Here is a 13,651-nt window from a genome sequence, read left to right on the forward strand (position 1 = left end):
AATCAGAATAACCACATGGATTATAGATAAGGAGATATTATGAGAAAAAAAAATGAACAGCCTTGACCCAAGGTTCATAATGTAAAAACATCTATAATCTGATGACACAATAATTTTGTCACTAACACAGTGCAGTAAAATCCGTAACTCCATCCTTTATTTTCATTGTAGGATTTCTTTATTTTGTAATAAATATTTCAGTGTTAAAAAGAATGACAATGCATAAAATAAGTAAGAATACTCATGGTTTTATACTCATAACAATTATAGTTTTGATTCTTTTTTTTTGCCACATAGGATTGTAAACTTAGGGAGGACACATTTTTGCCTATTAAAAATTCTTTTCTCTATCATGTAAACTTATTTAATGCAGAAATACCTTAGTTAGCACAAGTTCAAGATTATGAAGAGATGCTTTGACTTCTACCAGTGCTAGATTTATTCATCTTATAATTCTGTCTTTGGTCTGTCAAATTTTTTGTTTGTTTTTGAGACAACTTCTTACTGACATTAAATTTACTATGTCCAAAGTGCTGATATTTAAGTGTACAACACAGGACTCAGCTATTTTTTGATGAGATTTTTTTAATACTCCTAAATTATTATAAATTCAAGATAGTTCATTTTATAGCTTATAAAATACTACATTTTTTTAATTGTGGAAGGTAGAAGTAAAATCTAAAATTTGCATATATTATGCTAATTTTAAAACAAAACAACCGTGTAACAAAAATCCCTAAGATTGTTAAAATCATTTGTCTAATTAGATTCCTTTTGTAGTTGTGGAAATTGTATCATCCCAAAGAGGAACTTCCTGTGAATTCCACTTTGTTCACCACTACAACTTACAAAACAGCAACAGCACCTCTTGAAAAGTATTAATCTGCATGTTTGGTTCCTTACTCTGATTATGTGATTATGTAAAAGGTAGAAGAAATATTTTCCAAATAAGCACCAAGTCATCCCTTCTCATTTACTCTAGATGTAAGCAGACATGTCCTGTACATCATTATTCCCTTTGATTTATTCTATAAAAAAAAACATTCCTATCTCAGAAGCATCTATTATATAATGAAATTTGTTGTTAATCTAACCTTAAAGATTTTGTTGCAATTGCCAGTGGATGGGTTTTTGCTTTTCATTATGTTACCAGTTTTGCTATAAAAAGTTTTAGCAAACATTCTTCATGTAAATCAGTAGTCACTTGTCTCAACGTTAAACAATTATGTAGACCTATTCAGTTTTTAAATTATGACATAATGGCTTAAGTAATTATTTTAAAATCATGATTAATCACTGCAGAAAGTTTCCTAAATCGTTTCTATAATCCAGTAGCTTTAATACCAACAGTTCTGTAAATATTACATTAACATCTAATAAGTGAGTAAAATATGCAATGTTGCTATGAACTTCATTAAGCAGAATGTATAGATAGACCATCAAACAGAAAAAAAACGTGGTTCCAATATAAAAGAATTACATAAGCAATTTAATTAAATTATAAGACATGAAGAACATCTAGTAGTAATTAAAAATTTAGTAGACATATGCACGGCACTAATTTAGAACAATATAAACTAAGTGATATAGCAAATGAAATATAAACCAAGATTATGTACATAAAACTAAGGAACTACAAATGATTAATGATCAGTTACAAAAGTTGTCAAGCTTCAACAAATATTTTACCATTTGGATTGATAATTATTTAAGCAAATGCATACTGACCACAGTCATGGTTGGTGTGAATAAGGAAAAAAAAATAGACAACCTAGGAATTCTATTCCTTTCTTTCTTTGTTTCTTTCTTTTCTTTGTTTCTTTCTTTCTTTTTTTCTTTCTGACAGTTTCTCATTGTATCACTTCTGGCTGTCCTTGAACTTGGCTTGTAGACTAGGTTACCCTCAAACTCACAGAAATACACCTTCCCCTTTCTCCAGAATGCTGTAATTTGACTATTATTTTCTTCTTAATAAAAAATAAAAGTCTGCTACGAATATTTTTTTGATAGTTAACATGTAACTAAGCATGCACTTCTTTAGCCAGGTCACTGTGAATCTACAGTGTAGAGGGTATGCATACATCAAAATAGCCTTTCTTCTCAAAGGAGGCTTTGTAAAATACACATTATTTCTAGCAGAAGGTTAACGTTACTTATTTCTAACAAAACTAACTTTAAACAAATACCAGTTTGAAGAGATAAGAAGGAATAATCTGTACCTATTAAAGAAACAATGTATCATGATGATGCTTCAACTCTACGAACATACAAATTTATTTATAGTTTTTCTTCACAATTCTACTAGATGGGATAAAACCAGACTTGCTAAACATAGCGGACAATGAGGACTACTGAGAACTCGAGAACAATGGCAATGGGTTTTTGATCCTACTGCACATACTGGCTTTGCGGGAGCCTAGGCAGTTTGGATGCTCACCTTACTAAAGATGGATGGAGGTGGGCGGTCCTTGGACTTCCCACATGTCAGGGAACCCTGATTGCTTTTCGAGCTGATGAGGGAGGGGGACTTGATCAGGGGAGGGGGAGGGAAATGGGAGGCAGTGGAAGGGAGGAGGCAGAAATCCTTAATAAATAAATAATTTTTGCAATAAATTGGGGTAGATGATATTACAACACTGTTCTTTACTGAGGAACTCTTGACATTGGAGAGCTGCTTGGGAAGGAAGGATCATTCTTACTGGAGGATTTGACCAATGGTTGGTTTCCCATGCTCAACTAGATGTCCTCACACCTATATAGGAATATGCAGCAGTAACTGGGCTTAGTGGATTAATAAAAAAAGTGAATGTGACATTTTGGAGCAAAACAGGGAAGTGAAAAGTTAGAAAGTTAAAGTAAATAAGAATATATTTCAAAATATACATGAAAGAAACTATAGAAGAAAAGAATATAAAACTTTAAATAATATTTTTAAATATAATCTGTTTTTCATGATGATAGAAATGTCTAAAAATCATATAATTTCAAAGGATTAGAATGGAAGAAGTAGTATTTGTTGCTAAAGAACACTGACAATGTTGTAAAACTGACCACTCAACAAACTTTTTTGATGTTACATGATTTTAAAGGAATATTTTATGTGGTTTTCACAATTACATGCATTAAAAAAAATAAAATAGCTTCCCATATCAAGGCTGGTCCCTTCAACAAAGTCAGTGATCCTAACCCAACTACTATAAGGCAGTAATTTACACGCTCTAAAGAGAGTTAGTATCACTATCTCCTAATTAGAAGCATGTAGAAAAATGCCACTAATGTACTAGGACCAGACACAGAGATACATTTGAGTATGTATCAGCAATGTCTTGTACTTTTCTCTGAATCAGGATATATTGTGACAAATTGGATAAATTCACACATCAACTTCTTCAGAGAAAGAAATCTTATTTACATCAAGCTTTCCAGTCAGACCTTGTTTAGATATCTCTTGTATTTTTGTGAATGCGTCATTGATTTTGATACTTAAACCAGTCTGGGTCAATCCTATTCACATATTCCTCAAAAGGAAATAATTTCTTTGGGACCCAAAATATTCAATGATTCAAGTAAAATAAAGAAGAAAATAAAAGAAGGAACAAAATAGAAGGAAAAATTTAAAATATATTTTCATATTATTCTAGTATGCTATAAGGCATGATACTTAAAAATTTGGAAGCACCTGTTTCTTTAGAAAATAAAATGATCATGCAGAAGCAATTTCCTTCAATCAACATCATTACTAACTTTGATTTTTAAAAGATTTGAAATACTCTTCGCCTTTCCTTCGCCATCTTGTGCCACCTGCCCGCCTAGCCTTCTCGCCATGTCTTCTCACAAGACTTTCAGAATCAAGCGATTCCTGGCTAAGAAACAAAAGCAAAATCATCCTATTCCTCAGTGGATTCGGATGAAAACTGGCAACAAAATCAGGTACAACTCCAAGAGAAGACACTGGAGGAGAACGAAGCTGGGTCTGTAAGGAGTCAACAATGAATGGCAAAACAATTAATGATGAATCGTGATCCTTGATGAGTGTTACAAGATGAAGTTCAACATTTTCAATCTGGAGACTTGATCATGTTTAAGTTGGGAGTGGTTTCTCCAGTAATAAAATGTAGAACCTTTTGGGAAAAAAAAAGATTTGAAATACAGTACAAAGACTATTTTTCTTTCTATCAAGTTTTAAAAATGAATATTATCATCTCATGTAAGACATATAAATATGTATATGCATATATATTTTCTCCATTATATCTTCTTATAAATAAATCCACTATTTAAAGATTTAAAAATATATTTTGTCAGAAACAAGCATGAATAAAATTTACTCACTTTTAACTTATCACCTCACGAAAGCTAATTTTTTTTTTTAATTTATTTATTTATTAAGGATTTCTGCCTCCTCCCCGCCACCGCCTCCCATTTCCCTCCCCCGATCAAGCCACCCTCCCTCATCTGCTCGAAGAGCAATCAGGTTCCCTGACCTGTGGGAAGTCCAAGGACCGCCCACCTCTATCCAGGTCTCGTAAGGTGAGCATCCAAACTGCCTAGGTTCCCCCAAAGCCAGTACGTGCATAGGATCAAAAACCCACTGCCATTGTTCTTGAGTTCCCATTCTTCCTCATTGTCCGCTATGTTCAGCTAGTCCAAATTTATCCCATGCTTTTTCAGACCCTGGCCAGCTTGCCCTGGTGAGATCGTGATAGAACATCCCCATTGTCTCAGTGTGTGGGTGCACCCCTCGCGGTCCTGAGTTCATTACTCATGCTCTCTCTCCTTCTGCTCCTGATTTGGACCTTGAGATTTCAGTCCGGTGCTCCAATATGGGTCTCTGTCTCCTTTCATCGCCTGATGAAGGTTAATATTCAGGAGGATGCCTATGTGTTTGTCTTTGGATTCACCTTCTTATTTAGCTTCTCTAGGAACATGAATTATAAGCTCAATGTCCTTTATTTATGGCTAGAAACCAAATATGAGTGAGTACATCCCATGTTCCTCTTTTTTGGTCTGGCTTACCTCACTCAGGATAGTGTTTTCTATTTCCATCCATTTGTATGCAAAATTCAAGAAGTCCTTGTTTTTTACTGCTGAGTAATACTCTCATATGTATATATTCCATACTTTCTTCATCCATTCTTCCGTTGAAGGGCATCTAGGTTGTTTCCAGGTTCTGGCTATTACAAACAATGCTGCTATGAACATAGTTGAGCATATTTTGAAGCTGATGAATATGAATTTGAAGTCAGAATTATGGGGAGATTAAATGAGAATTAAGTAAGTAAGTAAGAATTATGGGGAAATTAATGTAAACAAAGGCCAAAGATAACATTATTAAAACATGTTAGGATGGAGGGGTTTTAAAAATATTATTAGGATTGTGTATTTGATATTTTGTTTTTTGAGAGTGGGTCTCAATAAAGATTGCTCCTTGCCTGCAACCCTGATATTTCTACTCTTCAGATTTGGAATGTTTAGAGTTATACATGGCTCTGCTTATCAAGTGCTATGATTAAATGTTTTACCACCAGATATATGTGTGTATATATATCTGGTGGTAAAATGTTTATATATATACATATATATGTATATATATAAACATTGACAAAATTATATATATATATATATATATATATATTTGACGAAAATGCAATATATATCTGAAAAAGATCTGACTGGAAAGTGTGATGTATATATAAGCACACACACACACATATATATATACTTATTTCACTTAAAAATGTCTTCTTGTAGAGAAAATACATATTTTATGTAGACGTGAGCTCTTAAGTTCCAGCAGAGAATTTTTTGTCTTGATAATATCTAACGTTGACATGCTTCCAGTTACCCACTAATTCATGGAAAGTGAATTGAGAGAGCTTTCCTTTCCACTAAGGCTATCATTTTGTGTTCCCAGCTCTCCTTGAGCTCCTTTTAGATTTGTTTCATCAATAATCTCTTAAAATGCTGACAGAGGAAGCTGTCGACAGGTATTTTATCTACACTCATATGATTTAATTTAGTGTGCGTTATGATGGAGCTGAAGCAATTTGCTCATAGAACCTCTCAACTTTAAATTGGATGAAGACAAGCTTTGAAGCCATTTGAAGATATTAAATGTGAAAATTTCTCAGTGTTAAATTATCAATGTGTTGTATTACACCAATGGCAGGGAACAGAGTTCCAGCCACATAAGATCTTCCTCTCAGCACAATCCCTGCTCTCTTGGACACATTTAAATTGTACATCTTAAGTTAAAATTTTTAAACAAACAAAGGAGAAAATTTCAGAAGTAAATAAATAGAGCAATTACAAGGTAAACCTCATTCTTGTATTCATGTATATTTGTATTTTAAGTGTACATGTAACCCTTAGTAACACACCAAACTTCAATGTCTCTGATCTCTGCTATGGTCCCCAGAAGCTGGCATGTATACCTAAAATATATAGTAAAAATATTTGAAAGCTCATTTATCAAATTAATTATTTATTCTTTTTCAGTCATTTCCTTGAAAATTGATAGGTATGGATATGACATAAGGCAGACAGAACTGAGTTTAGCAAAAATTTCTTTGTTCTTTAAAACACTTGGTGCTGTAAAATTAGTTTGTAAGTTTAAATCTAATTTAAAAACTATGTGTTTATTCCTGCCTTACACAGATTCACACCCTGGGGTATAGTGCATTCTACATGTGCACATTATGCTGCCAGAGCATAGCCACTACTTTGACACTATTCTTTTTATTTCTGATGCATACAGTTATAAATTTCAACCAAAGTTATACATTCAACTTTATCCTATTTATTCTGCCTTGTTTGTATGCTGTAATTGCACATAAATTAATACTAATATACTAATATGTTAGCAGTCTTTGTATCCTTATCTTTTTGAAGGAGAGAATTGAATCATAAGCCATGAACAGTATAAGTGGTTGTTTATTTAGCAAAAGAGAACAAACATTCTACAAAGAGTTTAGTGGAGCCTGACAAAAGTATAGAGCTACACAGGTGATTCTGGAATTAGGCTTTAAAACAAAAAAATTTCAAATATGCATGAAGAGTGTGGCATATTTAAGGGTTAAGGTAATCTTTTCATGCTTTTTATATCTTTCCATGATTCTATCAATATAGAGTATATCAAAATCACAATACAAGTGATATGATGATGCCAGATCTTCTGAAAGAGATATAGACCTTCATTCCTACTCATGTATGAGGGAATGCTCTTTCTCCTTAATTTCTTATATATTTGAAAAATCTAGGTGTACTTGGAGGATGTTTTAAGAAATCAGAAAACTGACTATCAGAAAACACAGCTACCAAGATGTGGCAGCAGTATTAATTAACAATATCATAACTGGTTTCTTTTCAATGTTTGTACAGCTATTTTATCTTTTCTACCGTGATTTCATTTTGATATAACAATTATTTCATATAAATACTTAATTCCCAAGTTTGCTTCTATTACTTGTTTCTGATTTAATCCTATTGTAGATGGATAACACACTTTCAACACTTTAAAATTCTTATTTTAACTATTGTTCTTTTGTCACCATTGAATTATCTTTCTTGGATAAAGCAATACATCCTTATGAAGCATGTTTATATGAGACTCTTGATAGGCTTACTGATATATCTATTCTTTTTTCACTTTGGGGCATGAAATAAGACATCTTTGCTTTAAGGACTTCAACATTTTACTGTATAACTTGGAGATTGGTACTACTGAGCATATAATCAACAATATATAAGTTAGAGATCCAAACTAGATGTTCAATAAAAGGAGAGTGGATAAAAGAACTAAATGATATTTTTGAGGGAGATGGATACAAAGAGAAATCACCAGAAAAGCCAGTATCAGTACCTTGCCTTCTCTCCTATGCAATTCCAGGATGCTAGGTAAAAATCATGTATGTACACACAACATGACGATATAAACAAAGTCTCACCCAACAATACCTATAACAGTCTCTTCTTGGAAACCCACTGGCCAAGCCAGGCAGATAATCAGGTTGGTTATTTCACAGAGTCTGATCAAGGCCATTTAAGAAGATATAAATAAACCTATCCATGAAATGTATAAACACAAACAGTAGATACAATGAAGAATAATGTTAAAGATATGAAAGTGGAAATTAAATCAGTGACAAAACCTAAACTGAGTGAAAACTGAAAATGGAAAAATTTGGAACTCAGTAAGAAACTCAAAGGTAACAATCATGAAAATAACACAAGAAATGGAAGAGAGAATCTCAGGCATGAAGACAAGGAATAAAAAAAAACAGATATCTCAGTTAATGAAAAGATTAGCTCTAAAAGAATCAAGGCATAAAACATCCAGGAAATCAGGGATACTACAAAAAGATCAAAATAAAAATAATAGAGGAGGAGAAGAAACCCAGATCAAAAGCACATAAATATTTTCAACAAAAATTAGAAGAAAAATGCCCTAATCTAAAGAAGACAGTTGCTCTCAAGTTACAAAAAAAGCATACAGAAAAATAAATTGATTGTGCCAGAAGATAAATACCCTCAATGGCACATAATATTCAAATTACTAATTGTACAAGATAAATAAGCTGCAACAAAAAGACGTATATATATATATATATATATATATATATATGTGTGTGTGTGTGTGTGTGTGTGTGTGTTAGAATAACAACTGCCAATTTAATATAAACTATAAAAACCACAAGAGCATCAGCAGATGTTGTACAAACTCTAAGAGAGTACAGATCCCTATCCACAGGAAAGAATTTAGTCACAATATATAGAAGACATTCCAAAACCAAACAAAATATAAGCAGCACTTTTCTATATATCTAGCTCTATAGAAGGCCTAAAAGGAAAACTTCAACATGAAGAATTTAACCAGATCAAAGACTACAAAAAAATGAATAATCTCTAACCATCAAATCAAAGATGGAGGAACCCCACAACCCAAAAGCAAATTAACAAGAATCAGCAAAAGCAGCTCACTAATAAACTTTCATCATCAATGATCTCAATTTCAAAATAAAGGCAAAGACTAGCAGATTGGTTACAGAAACAGGATCCATTCTCTGACTACATCCAGGAAACACACCTTATCATGAGAGATAGACAACAGATCGAGGTAAAAGGATAAAAAAAGATATTCCAAGTAAATGGACAAGAGCAACAAGTTTGTGTGGCCATTTTAATATTGTACAATGTAGACTTCATATTAAAATTAACAAGGAAGAAACACATCATTGGAAAAAATCCACCAAGAAGATATTGCAATTCATAACACCTATGACACAAACACAAGACATGAAAGTCTATAAGAAAAACACTAGTATAACTAAAATAAGATATTGATTACCATAAAATAATAGTAGGGGGCTTCAATACCTGACTCTTATAAATAGGCAGGCCATCCAAAGAAAAACAAAATACAGAGAAACGCTGTAGCTAAATGACATTATAAACCAAATAGACCTAAAAGATATTTACAAAACATTTGACCCAAATAAAAATAAATATACTTTGTTCTCAGCACCTCATGGAACTTTCTCCAAAACAAACCACATACTTGGACACAGAGCAAATCTCAAGAGATGCAAGAACATTGAAAGAGCATCCCATATCCTATCTGAGCACCATAAATTAATGATGGACATCTATAAATACAGAAAAAAACAGAAAGCTTGCAAATTATGGAAATTGCATAATTCACTACTAAATCAAATGTGGTTAAAGACAAAATTTAAAGAAAACAACTTTTTAGAAATGAGTGAAAATGGAAACAGAACCTTAGCAAACTTATAATTTACAATCAAGATGTTTCTAAGAAGAAAGTTCATAGCATTAAGTGATTACATGAAATAATTTGGAGAGATCTCATACTAGTAACTTAAAATAAAACCTGAAAGCTCTAAACTGAAAAGAAGTAATAATGCCTAATAGGAGTAGATAGTAAGAAATAATCAGTCTTGCTTCTTAAATTAATAAAATAGAAAGAAAAATAACACAGAGTCAATGCTAGAAATAATTGGGTTTTTTTGAGAAAATCATTAAGATTGATGAACATTTAGCCAAATTAATGAAAAGATATATGAGAAAGATCCAAATTTAAAACATAGATACAGAAAGAAGACATAACAGACAACATGGAAATCTACAGAATCATGGGGACATACTTTAAAACCTGATATGTTACCAAATTGAGAAAATCTAATAGAAATGGATAATTTTCTTGATATATACCAATTACCAAAGATAGCTCAAAATCAAATAAGCAATTTATGTAGATCTATAGTCACCAGAGAAATAGAAGCAGTAATGGAGATTTCCAGTCAAAATATAACAGGTCTAGAGCCAGACAGTTTTAAAGCAGAAAGCTTTAAAAACTTGTACACACACACACACACACACACACACACACACACACACACACACAAAACTTTAAGACTTTGAAGAAATAAATTGAAAGATCTCCCCTTATTATTGATCAATAGGATTAATATAGTAAAAATGGCAATCCTACAAAAAGCAATCTACAGATTTAATGTAATCTCCAGCAAAATTCTTTACAGGTCTTGAAAGAACAATATTTATTATATGAAAACACCAAGAAGTCAGGATAGCTAAAGCAATTATAACTAATAAAAGAACTACTTCAGGTATCACAATCCTAACTTCAAATTGTATTATCAAAATATAGTAATAAAATCAGATTGGTATTGTCACAAAACAGACTTGTTGATTAACAGAATTGAATTGAAGACTCATACATAAGTCTACTCATCTACAGACAGCTAATTGGTTTTTTTTTATAATTTTACAGAAAGAAGTATCTTTTTATGATGTATAGCAATTTTAGAATACTTAAGTAAATAACAAGATGTCAGACAGTTTGCCACATATTTTAGTTCAAAATGTCCCTTGCACAAAATTAAAATTCTTAAAAAGATGATGCAACGGTAACTCACCAGTGGGTAGTTATTATTATTGGTGGTCTGAATGTAGACAATTCTGTCCATTCATTTGGCTCTGCTGTGAGTTTGGTCACATATATGTTTTCTAAAAGGCATGCTGCTTTATACATTTACATGACTTTCACAACCTTAAAAATTAAACTATTTTTTTCAATGTGATAACAAAGTGGTACAATTCCAAATTGAAGATGGCTAAATACTTAATGAAGTGTTTGATACTTTTTAAAACCCATGACTTAAGTGACCTTCATCCTTACCTTAAGCAATTGCTTGAGGAAAGCACATCTCTGTAGAGCTTGTAAGGAAGACATGGGAGAGTGTCCCTCAAATCTCAGTCACTGCTTATCAATGATATTTACTCTTTGAGTTTGCTAATGGGAGAAAAAAATAGAGATAACCACATCATAAAATGAAAAGTGACTTTATGGGACAATGTAAAGGGTAAGCCATTTGTAAAAAAAAAAAATAAATGAATATCAATATGCACGGACTATCTTAATGTCATGTTTTTCTTCACAATCTTCTGCTAATGTCACTGAGTCACTTTCCATAAACCACAACTTGTCTCTTTCAGCTTATTTTTTCTTTCATGATGGCAGCAGATAAATACATCACATCTAATGAGCTACTATAATTTTGATTCCATTTAATGATTCCATTTCTTAGCAAAGCTGTTATATTTAGACATAAAGTTGTTTTTAAGGTCAATTTATCTTTCTTCCCAGGAAGACAAAATAGAGTGTTCTTTTATTTAAATAAGCTACCAAAAAAAGACAAGCACATTTAATTATAGATTTAATTTGTGTCTCCTTTACAGCTATCTGTCATTTATTGTTTTGAAGGCAACTTCAACTTCATGGAATTTTTCTTACTTTTTAAAATTTAAAAATGTATGATGTTTTGTGACATGTTTTACTATCATATTAATTAAAAAATATTTTAAGATTCTATCTAAAACTGGTTTCACATTGACATTATAGCACTTTAATTTTTTTGATATTACTAGTTTTATTATCTTTTCTGTAATTTTGTCATGATAACAAAGTAAAAGCTAAGATTTGAGTTTGTATGATTAAGTGAATTGATGCCTACATATGCTTATATATCGGCAACAGAAAATCTACTGAATCTCATACTCACATATGTTTCAAAATAAGATAATGTTTTTGCCAAATGATCTGAATTTAATAAATATGAAATAAATATTTAATGAAGTCATCACTACATGATTTTAATTCCTTGTTTCAGAGATTTTTTTGAAATCTTCAAATAATAAAATTTCATGTGTAATTTAGAAACAAATGAAATTAAGTCACATGACTTGTGTCTAACAGAGGCTTGTGGATGGACAATGCTTTCCAGAGTTGTGCTATTGGTTCAGGGATGAGCAGATGGTAGGCACAGTATGACGTGGTCTAGACTATTGCGCTACTTTCCTAGGAACTATCTAAACTTAACACTGTAACTGAAATCCCATTCCTGGCCAGCACAGAAATTCACTGCAGTTGTATCTGCATTCAGTGCAGTGCTGAGAAATGACCCAAAGTTATGTCAAAGTTTGTTAGAATATGAATGATTTAACTCCTTTCATTTACATTTATTTGAGTGTTGTTGTGGGGGCATACCCATGTGCATCATTATGTGTGAATTTTAAGTCAGAGAATTCTCTGGAGCTGACTCTGTCTTTGCACCACCTAGATTCTGATAATGGAACTCAGATCAGGTCTTCAATATTGTCAGCAAGCTCCCTCAGTACTGAGCCATCTAGCTTAGATGTTTTCAACTTGAGTTGAGTTGCAACCACTTTGGTGGTCACACATCTTATATCCTGTACACCATACATTTATATTAAGATTCATAAACATGTCACAATTTTAGCTATGAAATATCAAAGAAATAATTTAATGATTAGGGGTGACCAGAACTTAAGGAAAGGTACTAAAGAGTCACAAAATTAGAAAGGTTGAAAACAACGAACTGAGCTGGACCCTGATTTAGTACTTTGAGTTAAAGAAAAAGCAAAAGATAGCTCATTTATTTAGCAGTACATTACCAAGTATTTTATATACTATAATAGAATTCATTAATGTCACTGCACAGAAAATAACTCCTTATAATACCCACATTTGATAATTCCACTGGGATTTGTCTCTACTGCATGCACTGGCTTTTTGGGATCCTAGTCTGTTTGGATGCATACCTTCCTCGGCCTGGATGGATAGGGGAGGGCCTTGGACTTCTACAGGGGAGGGTACCCTGCCCTCTCTTAGGACTAGAGGGGGAGGGGGAAGTGTGAGTGGGGAAGTAGGAGGAGGGCAAGAAGTGGAAATTTTGAATGGTATTATTTATAAAGCAATAAAAAAAGAAAAAAGAACAAACACAATGTAACTTCTTACCTATTCCGCAGTTCAAATGAAGACTATAACATAATTACATTTCTATGAGTAAATATTTGGTCAGGGAACTAAGACCAAACCCATCAAATAATGTAGTTCTTTTATCACTTAAGAAAAATATCTTGGGAGGTCCCTGGCCAGCAAGGGGACCTGATCCTGAACCAGAAGAAGATCTATCAGAGGGGTCCCTGGCCAGCAAGGGGACCTGATCCTGAACCAGGAGATCCATCAGAAGGATCCATATGGGAGTATTTGGAGGAAGAGATGGGCAGGTGCCAATGCAAGAATTCACCC

General features: G+C 32.6%; 1 protein-coding gene across 1 annotated transcript; it reads left to right on the forward strand.

The window, feature by feature from the left end:
• The first annotated feature begins 3,777 nt into the window (after window positions 1-3,777).
• LOC142850748 (large ribosomal subunit protein eL39-like) lies at window positions 3,778-4,125 on the forward strand. Its single transcript, XM_075974660.1, has one exon. The coding sequence runs from the start codon at window positions 3,824-3,826 to the stop codon at window positions 3,977-3,979; it is 156 nt and encodes a 51-aa protein (XP_075830775.1). The 5' UTR covers window positions 3,778-3,823; the 3' UTR covers window positions 3,980-4,125.
• Window positions 4,126-13,651: the final 9,526 nt, after the last annotated feature.

This window comes from Microtus pennsylvanicus, chromosome 5 (genome assembly GCF_037038515.1).
Source record: "Microtus pennsylvanicus isolate mMicPen1 chromosome 5, mMicPen1.hap1, whole genome shotgun sequence".
Lineage (NCBI taxonomy): Eukaryota > Metazoa > Chordata > Mammalia > Rodentia > Cricetidae > Microtus > Microtus pennsylvanicus.